Raw genomic sequence first — 14,937 nt, 5'->3', positions numbered from 1 at the left:
GAGTTTGGGACTCAAAGGAACAAAATCCTAATTCTTCTGTTAAATTTAGACTTCAGCTTTGAAAGGAAATGGTGCATCCTGTTAGGCTTTGACTTTCCATGTTACAAACATTGCTCTATTATCTAATAAAATGCATTTCATTCTTAATTGATGTTCTTTTGTCTCAGAAGTAAGATGTAAGTTTCTAAACAAATGGACAACGTGGCTTGTTAGATCAAAAGTATATTTTAATGGAAATCTGTTTCTGTCCCCTTTCTCCCAGGAATTCTCAGAACTGGAGAAAAGAGATCCTCAGGAGCTAGTTGGTAAGTTTGTTCAGAAGTATTCACTTTTCTTCCAAGTTAGACCTTCTAGGTTCTCCCTTTTGTAAGTGTAGAGAAAAAAGAAAACCAACAGAAAAGCATCTTTGCTCTGTCCTGGTGATGCTGTAGTTTGAGTTACTGCCTCTGGTGTTTTACATCAGTGGAATTTTGCCAATGCAGTTGTCTTTTAGGAATAGTACCATGCCTGAAAATACATTGCGTGTTTCAGAGAGATGTAAAGGGTAGCTTGGGTTGGGGCTCATCTAGAAAAACACCAATAAAGCTGTAGCTTTTTCTGGGTACTTTTGTGAGAGTTGGCATAACCAGGAGTGAGGATGGGTGTTTTGCTCTGTGACTTCAAAAATTTCAGTGTAGCAATGTTTAGGTGGAGTACTGTGTGCTTTGTAATGGTTGTTGGAAATTATATGTGACATCTCATTCACTGCACCATTATTAGATTTGGAAAAAAATATTGGAAAAATCCAGTGCAGTCAGCCTGAAATAGAAACCTCTGCTTGATCTCTGTGGGGCTGTAAAGTGTTGTTGTATTTTGTGTTGAAGCTTGCACTATCTCACACTAACCCTTTCTTCCTGAGGTTACTTGTGCAGTTGTATGGTAGCAGATGGTAGTACCATAAAAAAATGGGGAGTTTGGAATTGACTTAATTATCCATCAAGCCAGCTTTTCCAGGCTCAGCTGTAGTATTTCAGGCACGCTGTAGTAAATGTAAAATAAGATACGGGGCAGTAAATACTTAGATGCCAAGTTGTGACCCCTAAAGCAGTCATCACTCTGAATTTTTGCATTTAAGTTCTGGCCTGCCCAGGCTTTGCACTGACCCAATGCCTATACTGAAATATTGCCCTTTAGAGGGCAAAACTCCTTTTACCAAGTCTTATCACAGAATACCATGGAGATCTTCATCCAAAGTGCTCATATGCCCCAAAATTAACATTAGAAACACGGATGAGACAACAGCATGTAGGGGAAAAAGTACAGAGGAATATCTGAGAACCATCTGCCCTTAATTCTCTGCTTTACAAATGAGTGAAGCTCTGTGCTTGTAGAGCAATGTAATGTTAAGATCTTTCTTCATTCAAGCAGAAGACTCAGATTGCAGTTCTATCAGTCTACTTTTTTCCAAGTGAATGCTCCATTCAGGAGATGAGACTGAATCTCGTGTATCTCATGATAACCAAGGCTTGCATGCAGGTTTGAGTGCTTCACAGAGGGCTTACGATGTCAGCTACTAACAGGGGACAGTATTGGTAAGTCACAAGCCTGGGTTAAAGTTGTAATATAGCTTTCATATCCTCTTCCAAATGTGGCATGCTCAGAACAACATTTAGGCTAGCTTTGTGTAGGTTGGCATACTTGCTGTACTGGACTCTGAGGTCCTTTGCATTAGGCCATATCTTATCTAGTCGAAAAGCAATTGTTGCACTAAGCCTTTTGGTTAGTGTAATGTAAAAACCACTCCCTCCCAGGAAGCTTGAGCTTTTAGAATTAGGGTTCTTGAATGGAGAAAGGTGTAAGATTTTCCAACGCAAAGCAAATAACTGCTTCGATCTGTATTTTGTTTAATTTTGTTAAAATTTTGTTTAATATCAGTATGTGGAAGCATAAGTCTCCCTCAGAAGATTTTCAAAATAGCTTTTTCCATTAGAAACTTGTGGGTTTGCCCTTCTCAGATAACCTGACGTTGTTCAGCGTCATCATCATTAAAGTCTGTGGTTATGCAGCTGCTTAGGTACAGCATTAATACTGGATCCTGTCAAAAGCAACGTTCTGTTTTGCGTCCACTGGACACGGCGCTGAAGTCTGTATGCTCTGAGTTCATCTGAGCAGTAAATTCAACTGATCCACCTTCCTTATTCTTTTTTTTTCCTCCTCTGTGAGCTTCCCAGCTGGACCTGTTCGCTCATCTGCTGAGCACGTGCAACATGAGCTCTACAGTTGGCACAAAAACCAGCTGGGATGAGCACTTAAGAAACTGCATGGTTGTCTTGTTTCATACAGAATTAATGATTGTACAGCCAAAGCCTGAAAGACAGTGAGGGGAGGTTTGCAGCAGTAACTCCTGTGTTGTTGAGAAGGAAGCATATATGAAATGTTTTTTGATAACTTTTTGCCCCAATGTTTTTGTTTTATTTTTTTAGCACTCTGAAGAGCACGTGATGCTAACAGCATGTCTACATCTGCTGTTTTCTGCAGCCTTGCAAAACAATATTTCTATGCTGTTTGTTTTCCTTCTTGAATTTTTCTTTGCAGCATAGTTGTTTACCTTTTGGACTATAACAAGTGTTCCCCCAACTCTTAGAATATCTCAGCACAAAGTCAGTGTTCAGAGCAGCAGAAAATATGGCTGAGTTGCAGGTCTTTTTCTGCATTTCTCAGCCCACAGAGCAGAAAGGGAACCAGTGTCCTCCCATGGATGGGTGATTCACTGGTATGTTGTTGCCTCCACTTCTTCCCTGTGATTTGGCTGTTCTGGTGCCAGGAAATTAGAAACCCACACACCCTGGTTTATGCCAAGCAGACTTCATTAGAGTGCCAAAGAATGCAGTTTTAGAGACCAGGCACCAGTGGTTTGTGTTTTCTCTAGGGAAAAGCTGTGCCCCTCTGATTGCCCCCTCCAGGTCTTTGCTTGTTTTTGTGTTTTTTTTTCTTTGCATAGCGTAACCTTTATAGACAGTCTGGCACCTGATACTGCCTGTAATCCCTTGCATGCTGCTTCTTAGGCAACCACAAGTGAACCTTGAAGGGGACAAGAGATTTCAGTCCTACCTGGGGAGCAGTGGTATTTGGAAGACTGAAGCAAGATGCTTTACCAGACCTCAAGTGATCAACATCTCAGGGTCCCCAGGTTCAGCCAGCTGCTCCTATGCTCTCTATTCATTTGGTTTTCTCTGCTCTTTATGACTTCATGTTCATCTGTAGGAAGCAGGGTTTGCTTTTTCTTTGCCTGTCTCTGGCATAGCCTTTGGGCTGTGAGCAGTCATTCTGGAATTAACTGAGCACACAGTATGGCACTTTCTGCCCTGCTATGCAATATCTCTCTGTACTCTTGTATATAGTGTGTAGTTGTATATAGTGGCCAAATAACCCACCTGTCTGAAGCTGACTATTAAATGGAAGCACTATATCCATCTGCCTCCTCAGGATCTGGCAAGCAGATGTCCTCAGTTGTCTACTGAGATGCTGAATGTTTACTAGGTATGCACTGATAGTTGGCTGTGCTATGGCCCTGTAGCCCAGGAATAGCTGAACATCTCTCATCACTGTCTGCACTTGCAACACAAAAAGTTCCAAGCATCTATTGCTTCTGGTGAGAATTTCCTCTTCTAACTTGTAGATCAGCTCATGGAAGGATGCATGAACTGAGCATGAGTGGTAGCCACATCCTTCTTCCCAAGTAAGATGCTTTCGGTTCCTGGCATGGCCCTACCTTGGCTCCTTATGCCCCTGAACCCCCAGCTGGGTTGTGGGACCTGTGTTTTACAGCTTTGTTCTTGTTAATGCTCTTTGCCTGTGCCATGAATCTGATTAGGGGAAGATATTTACTTATCATGAGCCAGAACTTGGGTGTGCCTGGGGAGATTAATCATGCCAACGGCCAACTTCCTGAGGTCCCCACGTGGAGATCGTGTAGGCAGCGAGCCAGCAATTGCACCAATTGGAATCTGCAGCCAGTGTCACTGCCACTGAGTCATGTAAAAGTAAAGCTTAGATCTGGGCTGAAATAACAGGATATACAGAGCAGTTGGATGTATCCTGTGAGGACACACCTTGGCATTAGCTGACCATCAACAGTGCATAGCCATGGAATGCAGTGCTTGGGACTTGGAAAACACAAAATCTCTTGCACAGGAGCCTGTGGATATTCATACAAGTTCCAGGATCCTCTTGAATGACAATCCATGCTGCCCCTTCCTCTACAGAAGTGGCTTGGTAGTAAGTGGCCATGAAGTTGGCCTTACTGATACCTTTTTGGAGAAGAAGTTGGAAGACTGCTCAAGGGCATGAATTATTTGCACTTTCTTACTGTATATAAGCCTGAAGGGGTAAAACTCATCTTTTGCTTCCTAATGATGTGGCTTCTCAAACTGGCTGTGATGTGATGAAATAACTGAGTAATGCTGAATGTTCCTGTGCTCATGTCTGTGCTGGATTTGCCAGGTGGAACATGATGCATGTACAGTGGGAAAGCTGTAGCCAGAAGTGTCCTACTTCATTATGAACTATTGAGAAGCTTTCCCCCATCTGTATAATGCTGTGAAATTATTGTTTTCACATGGCTCAAACAAAAGGGCAAATGAAGACTGAAACCTGGAAAGTTATGGGCAAAAATGTACTGTCTCAGTGGAAGCTCTTGTTCATCTTCCAGTGTCATTTCTGTTTCATGGGAGCTTTGAACTGATTGCTGAATGACTGCCTTGCAGAGTTCTGGGCCAAGTTTGGTACTGTATTTCCCAAGTTTGAGCCCACAGTGCCCCTACCCATAGGTGTGTTCCTTCCCTGTGGCTTTTCTGGTCATCTGTGAAGATGAGGAGCCAATGAGATGTCCAGGCTTGCTTTTTAGGATATTTATTTGCCTTATGAAATCTGGTTTGTGGCCTTTTTATTTTTTTTTAATGTTCCTGCTGGTGTTGTGAATCCCTTAAGCCATTAATCAGCTTTCTCCTTTTCCGGAATGCCTGGTGTGCTTTCTATTATGAACACCTCTGTCTATTTGCTACTGTCTCTTAGGGTTCCTGAAATTCTAATTAAATTAGAAGCCATGCCATCCAATCAGCAGTTGTAACTTACAATAAATGTCTGCCTTGTTGTCACGGAGTTTCCCTGCCTTTCTGTAGGGGCTCTGGCAAGCTTCCTTCCTCCATAGAGGCCCCCTCTTAGTAAATGCCAAAGGACACTTTTTGTTCATTGCTAGCAACCGCTGAAGAATTTAACCCTCAACAACATCTTGATCAAAGAGAATGAATGGTCGCCTGCCAGCTTTGCATCCCCAAAGGATGTCATCCTTGGTGTCCTTTATAGTCTCCTACATTTCTGTAAAAGAACCAGAAACTGTAGTAGCACTGAACATGTGTAATGTTGATTATCTGCAACCTCAGCTATCTGATGGTCTGTGCTGGAAGGCAGAAGTGTATGCTGTGCTCAAATGCCAGTGTTTGCCCTTTGGGAACAGCTGGGCATTAAGTCAAAGGAGCTGGACTCGAGTGTGCTGGATTTTTCAGTTCAAGCTGTTTTTACTCCAGCATATATAACTGGGGAGCCACAAATATGAAAGACTTGCTTGATGCAACTGCTGTGCTGGTGTTGGGTCTTTTTTTCCACTACAGACTGTGACTCTCTGTACGAATTATGGTTGAAAACAATCCCAATGGCTGAAGTGTGGCACAGTGCTCTGCTCTCAGACTTCAGCTAGAAAGCTCCCTGGGTTTCCTGTAACTGAGTGGGAGGGCAGCCAGTAATAGAGGGAATGTGACTGTTTCTTTTGCTGATATTTTTGGACACTAATCGTTAGGGAGCAATCAGGTTCTGTAATGCTGTATCCCAACACAAACAGCTGTAGGAAGCTGGCGCTCTGCTGGTCTGTTCTTGGTCCTGCAGGACTGTTTGTTCTTTCTAGTAATAGTCTGACTCTAAGCAAGGATCAGAATGCCCCTTAAGGAAATATTAACTTAAGGATGAAATGCAGTTTCTTGTGGTTCACTCCCTACAGATTTGGTGAGGCTTGTTTGCTTCTCGAACCATTTTGGTTCATGTGGGTAGGTCTTGAAGGGAAGAGGATCCAAGCAGGTAATGTCCCAAAAAATGGCAATGAGCCAGGCTGCTCTGAGGTACTCACAGGTATAGGATGCTCACAAAGAATCAGACTGCCACAAGATTATCTGGGCTGTTTAGAGCAGGACTTTGAAGTGTAAATAGAAGACCTGGACTAGCAGAGAGCTTGATGTGTTGTTCTCAACACTGGGTGATAGATGAATGTTCCATGAATATACTTACATTCCTCTGCAGATCCTTTGCCTTTGAGGATCTTACCAACAATTCCAGCTGGAGTAGGGAGTATTCTTGCTTTTTCCAGATCTACTTTGAGATAAAAAAGGCACCATAGAATACAACTTGGATCCTGAGTGTGAAAAAGCCACAGCATAAGGTAGACAACAATCCAGCAGCATCCTGTTATTCTGCCACTGATTTAGCCTTAGGTTAGTTGCTTCCTGCTCAGCACTTTGAAAATGCCACAAGTACCAGTTAACGTAATTCCAGTTGCCTTTACCCATTCTATTTCACTGTTCATCATATTAGCAAGGGCATAGAATGTTTCAGTGATCTGCATGGCTTAAAGTCCCTTCCACAGTACCAGAACTCATGCCCAATTTGCTCTCCACAGCTTCTTTTTCAGAGAGAGTGCGGAACATGTCTCCAGATGAGATCAGAATCCCTCCTGAGCCTCCTGGCAGATGTTCGAACCACTTGCAGGTTGGTATAGAAAGTGGAAAGTTGGGAAATGTTTCAGGAGGGAGGGGGGGATGTTTGGGAACTCTGCTCAGTCTTTTTCAACAAGTCAAAAATCCAGCATTATCGCTGAGTTCCTGACCAACTGAGTTTATGCACTGTTTTTCCTTGTTTGTTTGGTTTTTAATTTTGCAGGAATTTTAGCTTATGAATCTCACATTAGCTTAAAGCTGAATTTTTCCACAGTCTGTGTAGGTCATATTTTAAGATGGCTCTTGATCTCATCAGCGAATCAGAAGTTTGCTGTGAAGGCTGCTGTCCTCTGACTTCAGCAAACTCAGCTCTTAAAGAGAGAACAAATCCTTGTTCTTCTGCATGGATCTGAGAATCCCCTTACTGGAATAGTTGAGGCAGCATTGACTAGATTCTTTCTCCACCTACATGTTGCTGGATGACAAGCATTCAGAGGGCATGCTGGTAACCTAGATGCAGCAAAAGAAAGCAGATGTGTGTTTTCGCTGGTATCACAGAATGGCCAGGGTTGGAAGGGACCTCAAGGATCACGAATCTCCAACCCCCCCTGCCACATGCAGGGCCACCAACCTCCACGTTTAATGCTAAACCAGGCTGCCCAGGGCCCCATCCAACCTGGCCTTGAACACCTCCAAGGACAGGGCATCCACAACCTCCCTGGGCAGCCTGTTCCAGTACCTCACCACTCTCTGGGTAAAGAATTTCCCCCTGGTTTACATCCAAGTAATCTCAATGACCAACTAAATTGGTGCAAAAGTGTCATGGTTTCCTTCCATGAGAGTCTGAAGATGGAAGACTATTCATCAATTGGGTGTTAATTAACAAAAAGTCTTTCTAGGGACTTGATTCACACCATTCTGAAACTTGCAGAGTAACTAACTGAGCCTCTGGCTCTGATTTTGGGGCAGAAATGGTAATGTTTGTTTGGAGTATTCCCTGTATCCAGCTTGCAGTGTCTGCAAAGGAGTTGGTCTGAGTGTTTGCTGATGGCAATCCTTGGTTTGTGGTCTGAGCAAAATTATGTAGTCTTCTCTATGTAACAAAACTCCTGTCCTAGGAGGAGGGTGAAAGCACCTTCTGCTCTGTTTTCCTATTCCCAACAGAAGGCAAATGAAAGCACTGACTGCTGTTTTCTGCCATTTGTTTGAGATTTAACTGCACTTATTTGCCCAGTAAGAATATAAGAATCAGTTCTGGAATGCTCTATAAAGTCAGTTGCTACCATGGAATGGTGATTCAGAATGACTCACCAATCCAGATCATGCTTTCTTCTCCCTCAGTGTACCTGGGCGCACCCATTTGTCCTTGCATGCTGTAGGAGGATTCTATTGTTCTGACATCAATGAGTTAGTGCCTTAGATCTGAGGAATGAACAGAGCTTGAGAGTACAGACACACTAAAGCAGATTTTCTTTCCCTTTGAGAGCAGTTTACAGTGTAAAATCAAAGGAGAGAACTTGTCCTCTGTTGGAGGGTCAAACCACATCTTAGAGCACTTTAAGCAAGGGGATGGGATTGTTCTTCAGATTCAGAATGTTACAGGCTTTTACTGCTAATGTGTTTCTCTTCTGTTAGCTTTTCTCCTAATAAACTATACCTTGAACTTGGTCAAAGGGAATATTCCTTGCTATGAAGGTGACCTACTAGTTTCTTATTTGTGGACATCATGAATGTGACCCGTGTTGCTGCATCCAAGGGAAGGACACAAAAGGGGACACCTATTCATTCATTTCAGTTCCCCAAATTAGCCTCCTTTTTGCAGATAATCCTCCAAACTTACCCCATGTGCACTTACCACACATGCACTTCATGCTGATTTTGCAAGGACCTGGTGAAAATGTATCTTGTGAAGGTCTTTTTTTTAATGTTGGTTGAGATACTAGTTTTATAACAGTTCTCTTTTATTCAGCAGTTTGTAAACTCTTAGACAACGGCCAGTTTTGTATTTCAGTTGACTCCCTTTACAGAGGAAGACATTAAGCAGCTTATCTAGAAGAAACAAAGGAAAACTGACTCACCTCTCCCATCTTGAAAGTCTGAAGTCCTGGCTTCAGTGAGATATTTTCAGGAGGGATTTAAAGTGCATTCCTGCAAGTGTTTGGCTGCCAGCATTCCCCACCAGCAGTACCTGCTGATCATGTTGTGTCTGTAGCGCAGCACAGCTTGGCTCTGCTCACCTGTTTCTCAGTCATAATCATGAGCCTTGACTTTTACACAGTGTGACCCAGCAGCTGATGTTCAGGTGCCCTTCAGTCTGAAGAGGTGTGGAATGGCCTCTTCATGTTGTGGAAGAGCCTTCGTGGAATTCACCTGTCCCTCCTGGAACTAATTTCTGCTGTCTACTGAAGGGAAGGAGCGTGCACTGATGCCTTGAATACAAACCTTTAAACAGTGAAGCTTTCAGAAAGTGTAAAGACCAATTGCCTTACCCATGAAAGCATGGAGAAGATGCTGTCAGACCTTAAAGCAGGAAGTTTCTGTACTAACCAAACTGCCTAGCCTTAGGGCAGAGGTGGAATCCTTTCTGCATGCAAGGAGGTCACTGGTTCAGTTGTCTTGTTTCCACATGTATGCTTTGATAGTCAGCTGGAACACTCACCCTTTCTGTATTGGCTCACCCTGTAATCTTGTTCCCTTAGGATAAGATTCAAAAGCTGTATGAGAGGAAAATAAAAGAGGGCATGGATATGAACTACATCATTCAAAGGAAAAAGGAATTCCGCAACCCCAGGTGAGCCACCATCTTTTCCAAAGCACCACATAGCAGAATCAAGGAGTTCTCCTCCTTGTTGGAGCTGTAGCAGGAGCAGGATCCTGAGAAAGAAGTGTTGCTGCTTACAAAATGGAGAGACGTCGTTTGACTGCAACTGAAAGAGTAAAACTCTTCTTTGGTGCAATAACTAGATCAGCATTTCAGATAGGTTTTCAAGTATTGTACATGCTCTGGATGAAATATTTTGGAGAGTGTCTGCTGTGGGAGCTGGGAGATGGACCTGAGGGAAGTGGGAAATAATGTGGTTAACAGCATGCTGCATCCACTGCAGCAAGCACAACTGCACAGGCTCTAGCTTTACTCTTAACATTAAGAGGTGACAATTTCTTTTTACTAAAAAGCTGAAATGTTTCTATTTAAAGAAGGATGAATGAGCTAGAGGTAAACTCTGTCCTTTTCTTGTTTTCAGCATCTATGAAAAGCTGATCCAGTTCTGTTCAATTGATGAACTTGGTACAAATTATCCAAAGGTGAGATGCAGTTTTTTACCTGTCAAGGCAGTGGGTGAAAGCTGCTGTAGGGCTGTGAGCTCTTGCACTTGGCTTTCCTTAGCCTGTCTGTTTAAAGGTCCTGCAAAGGAACTTTTGTCTGATCCTCTGTACTGAAGTGAATGTTTTCACGTGGTACTGAGCCTCGGTGCCTCCAACTTTGCTTTAATGACTCTGAATAAAAACTGCTGAAGTGTGTACTCCTTTGGGGATGGAAGCTGAACAGCAGAAGAATGCACGTCTTACTCCCAACATCCTTTTGATTTCGAAGCTGTTTATTCATTCACAACATAACACAGTGCTATAAAAGCTCTGAAGTACAAGAAATCATCAGTAATGAATATTGTCAGTGAAAAGCAAAACATATTCATTTTTGAGCTGGGTTTTTATATATGTGACTGTATAGCCCTAATGTGACTTTATTTTTCATCTTTAGGACATGTTTGATCCTCATGGCTGGTCAGAGGATTCATATTATGAGGCACTAGGTAATTCCAGGAAATCTCTCTTCTTCCTGTCCTAATTTAGCTCTTTGTGTTTTGTAGTTAATGAACTGCATTGCAGCCTTCACCTTTAGAAATGAAAAGCATCACATGTTGCTTTTTAACTCTGTCATTCTGGTTGGGCGTGCATGAATGTTGTTGCTGCTTATCAGCCTGGGAAGCATTTAATTCAGTTCTGTGGTGTTTTCATCTGAAATCATTAAAGTAGATTTATGGTAGTTTTTATAGTTTGAAATGTGTGATTGCTTATAGAGTGTGTGAGACAGCGATGGCTCTGTAGTGTTTCTAGTGCTTCTTGTAACTTCTGTTCTTTCTCAGCAAAAGCTCAGAAGATTGAAATGGACAAACTGGAGAAGGCCAAGAAGGAGCGCACAAAGGTAGCTGTTAAAGCCAGGAGAGGCTGAGATGCAGGGATTTTGTTTGTTTCCCTGCTGAGTTTCGTTTTGCTGCTTTGCTGGTTTTTGTGATCTACGCTCCGTGCTTCATTTTGCCTGGTTCTGTCTTTTCTTGCACAATGTTTTCTCCAAGCTGTGCAGATCAAGTTGTTTGCCCTTCCTTATGGGTCCATTTCTCTAGGCTGTTTATTCCACTGGCTTTGTTCCTGTTTTGTCATTATTTTTAAGCCAGAGCTCACAACATGGTGTGCCATAAGCCAGTTACAAACAAGATATTCCATAAAGAATGGCCTTTTTCTTAATCTGTGACACTTTGCCTGGTGGTGCAGCCTGGTCGTTTAATTTCATCATACCTCATTGTGAGAGAATATGGGCTTTCTATTCTCTTTGATCTTGCTGTCTTTCTTCTAATATCCAGTAATATTGAGCATACTTTCACTTTAAATGGGACTGTCTGGGCACAAAACATGCATTCTCTGGTACCCCCTAGAAAGAACACAGGGGCTTTGGAAGATCTTTTTCCTGTCCTGCAGTGGTGTTGTGTTTTAGCTAGCAGCTGGCATTGGAAGACTGAAACCCAGCTGAAACTGAGAGGCTGCTTTCTAATATTGCAGAAGGCTCCTTTAAAACTCAGTACCTGGAGGTTTCTTTTTGTGCTGTGCATGCTGTATCTTGCTACGTGTTTTGTTTTTTGGCACAGTAACCCAGGTATCTGATTATGTCCTCGCCCATATCTGCAGTTTTGAAAACTGGGATTGCATGCTGTTGTAACTCTTGTTGCTAGGCTTCTTGCTATGATGCAGTTGCAGTAAATCATGCAGGTAGGGACTTGTCCTGCAAGTTTTTTAAAGGAAAAAACACAGGCTTTCCTGATGATATAAATATACATTTTAATACCATGATCTGTCCTTTCTGAGTTATTCCTATGCTTGTAGCAGTTGACAGACAGATTATCAGACCAGACTTCAGAGCTGAGACACAGGGAACATTGATGATTATGGCTTCAGGATTCTTTGACCTAAGGTCTACATCTTTCTTCCCATGTGCCAGCCAGCTCTGAGACCAAAGCCTCATGTGATGCGAAAGCTGTAGCTTAATTTCTGCAGGGTTTTTTCTCTTTAAAACAAACAAGCAAAAAAAACCCCATAAATTAAGACTTTATTTTTTATCTTCTCCCCTTTCTCCTCCTATTTGTGTCTCCTTTCCCAGATTGAATTTGTGACTGGCACTAAGAAGGGCACAACAACAAGTGCTGCCTCTACAACAACCACGACAGCCAGTACTACAGTTGGAGGTAAAGGCCAGTTGCATCCATATGTATTAAGCTGCAGTAATGCTGGGATTTGTGCTTCATGGGTTCCTGGGACCCCTGAGAGCTCCTTACTGATTGTATAATACAAGACAGTGTTTCTTCCAGGTGCTAGAGGACTAGCTTTCCTCTAGCTCCTGTATCCTATGGCTGTCCTTCTAGAGTGGAAGCCTAGGGACAGTTAGTGCAGTGCTTTATTAGGGTGTCAGGAAATCCTGTGATGTCTGTAGTTGGAGTGTTCTTAGGACTGATGCATCTGTAGAGAACTGGAAGACTGAAAACTTATTCTCTTGCCTACAGCCTGCCTTTTAAGCTGGAAACCTTTAAAACTTTAAGGACTGAGCGCGTCTTGTGCCCATGCTGGAGCAACTGGAAAACGTGTGCTCTGTTAAAATTAAACATGCTTTGGGGCAAGGAGTCAACTGTCTCCCATTTGGCTGGAGTTCACGTGTAGAGTTTGACTCCTGATTATAAGGTTGTTTTTCCTCCTCAACGTTTATAAGCAGTGCATGCTGAATTGATGTGAGCTGCCTAGTCAAGCAGAGTATATTAAGAGTTGATGAGACAGATTGTTAGGAAAGATTTAGTGCAACTTTTAACACAATGCTAATCCTTGTTTCCTTGATGAAACTTGCAGATGCACAGAAGAGGAAGAGCAAATGGGACTCAGCCATCCCTGTAACAACAATAGCTCAGCCCACCATCCTCACCACTACTGCCACACTGCCAGGAGTTGTCACAGTGACAACCAGTGCAAGTGGATCCAAAACTACAGTCATATCAGCTGTTGGCACCATTGTGAAGAAGGCAAAGCAGTGACCAGCACGCTGGGCTTGGATTTTTGGACTGAATTGTCATCAAAACCACTGTTGTTGAAAGGGAGGGGTGGCTTTCACCTTTGGTAAATGATGACAGGATTCTTTGAAACAGACCACAGCTCTCATTTGGAGGAATGGGGGCAGGAGCAGGCATGCCAGCTGTGTGCGCACACCAATGGACCTCTGCCCACAATGCCTCTCTTCTTGCTTCAGGAGGAACCAGTCTCTGTATTGTGCTGGAGGAAGATGAGATACACGTTTTATTTGTTGTATTACTGCATTAGGTTCTTGTCCTCCTTGCAAGTCTGGTTTAATTTTTTTTTTTTTAATATTTAAAAACAGAAAGATAAACAAGCAGTGAGAGAATATCAGCATTATCCTTGTTTATTCCAGGTCATCCTCAAAGGCTGTTCTTGTGATATGCACCTCCCTTGAACGTGCCAGCTCAGCTTCAAGGGGTGTGAAGCAGAGACTTGGTCAGTGCCCATCCTCAGATGTGTAGCAGAGACTTGAAGCTCAGTCTGCATCTATGAGTGTAGATGGACTGCTATCATACTGACATCTGTACCTGTGTGCATATCTGTGTGTATCTTGGTGATAACGTGTTTAATAGCTGAAATCTTGAGGTGACTGTACTGAAGTTGTCATGTTACCATCTTTCAAGGATGGAGATTTCTATGCAGAAGCTGCAGAGATTTGGTTCTTTAATTCATTTGCAAAGACCTGTGCAGAAACCTTTCATTCTCATGGAATGAGGTTGGAGTTACAGGAGAGCATCTGGTCCTGAATGTGATGTTGTCTTTGTTCTGGATAGTGACCTACCCCACAGTGCACACATGGCAGTCACTGCTTGCTCCAATGTTGTGAAAAAAGTATTTTCAGTTTAAAAATTTTATTGTATAAATCTTCTTACTTGTGTTGCAGAAATTATTATAAATATTGAAAGTCTTTAAAAAAAAAAAGGTGTCATTCATGTGTCTGCATTTCTTATCTTGGTAAGGGAAAATAAGCACCCATTTTTTTGTACTTTTGGTTACAGAAAACAGGCAGATATGCAGTACATCCATGGGAGATGGGTGCCATGAAGTTTTGTCTTGTTACTGATTTATTCTCTTTTTTATATCTCAGACACTGGAGGAAAAGAGAAAAAAGGTGTTCAATTACCTGGATTGGGAATGATTTGATTATAGAGGATGTCCTGAAATAATTGGTGACTCAGCTGTTCTCAATGGTAATTTTTCAAACCTGTTCCAGCATCTTCAGCTTCTTCAAAAGTTATTCTCTGTCATCTGGGGTTCCCCATAAGATCTCCATCTGTGGAGGTCAGTCATCCTGAATGGAGCTCAGCAGCAGGTGAGGCAGTTTGCTCACATTGTGGAGGTAGGTGGAATAGATAAATTCCACCTTTGAAGTTCTGCTGAACGGTGTGTGGGTGAAGGTACAGCAGGTTTAAATGAAATGAAGAGGCACCAGCTGCTGCAGGTTTTTGTTTTGCTCTATAGATCAATTGACCAATGGGGCACAAGAATGATCACTGCAGTTCGTTTAGTCCTAGGAGCAGGGGGTGGGAGTCTGGGCTGCTGGAGCAACAAACATCCCTCTAATGAATGTCCTCAATGTGTCGGCTGCGAGTCTGCACCAAACTGAGTGGAACTCAGTCTGGCTGGGCTGTGGGCCAACACACAGCAGTGCTGCCTGGTACCAGGTGTGCCAGCCTGTCCTCTGCATCCCATTCCTGCTCCCTATCTGATGGTAAACTGATGGTGAACGCAGAGTGGGAGAGTTTGAATTGCATTCACTGCACCAAATCGACAGAATAAACCTAAGCACTGTCAGCTTTGGTGGGGGAAG

At 42.8% G+C, this 14,937-nt stretch overlaps 1 protein-coding gene across 2 annotated transcripts in view; it reads left to right on the top strand.

The window, feature by feature from the left end:
• The window catches only part of SAP30BP (SAP30 binding protein), a 29,397-nt gene extending 15,402 nt beyond the window's left edge, over nucleotides 1–13,995 (top strand). For both annotated transcript variants that reach the window (XM_052688254.1, XM_052688252.1), the window contains 8 exons: nucleotides 263–305; nucleotides 6,704–6,792; nucleotides 9,440–9,531; nucleotides 9,983–10,043; nucleotides 10,498–10,549; nucleotides 10,883–10,941; nucleotides 12,169–12,253; nucleotides 12,906–13,995. In XM_052688254.1, coding sequence (XP_052544214.1) covers nucleotides 263–305; nucleotides 6,704–6,792; nucleotides 9,440–9,531; nucleotides 9,983–10,043; nucleotides 10,498–10,549; nucleotides 10,883–10,941; nucleotides 12,169–12,253; nucleotides 12,906–13,087 — 663 coding nt within the window. In that variant the 3' untranslated portion in view covers nucleotides 13,088–13,995. The remainder of the gene's footprint in view (nucleotides 1–262; nucleotides 306–6,703; nucleotides 6,793–9,439; nucleotides 9,532–9,982; nucleotides 10,044–10,497; nucleotides 10,550–10,882; nucleotides 10,942–12,168; nucleotides 12,254–12,905) is intronic.
• The last annotated feature ends 942 nt before the right edge of the window (nucleotides 13,996–14,937 follow it).

Source organism: Tympanuchus pallidicinctus, unplaced genomic scaffold, assembly GCF_026119805.1.
Source record: "Tympanuchus pallidicinctus isolate F22 unplaced genomic scaffold, pur_lepc_1.0 scaffold23, whole genome shotgun sequence".
Lineage (NCBI taxonomy): Eukaryota > Metazoa > Chordata > Aves > Galliformes > Phasianidae > Tympanuchus > Tympanuchus pallidicinctus.
This window is presented reverse-complemented; position numbering and strand designations above follow the sequence as displayed.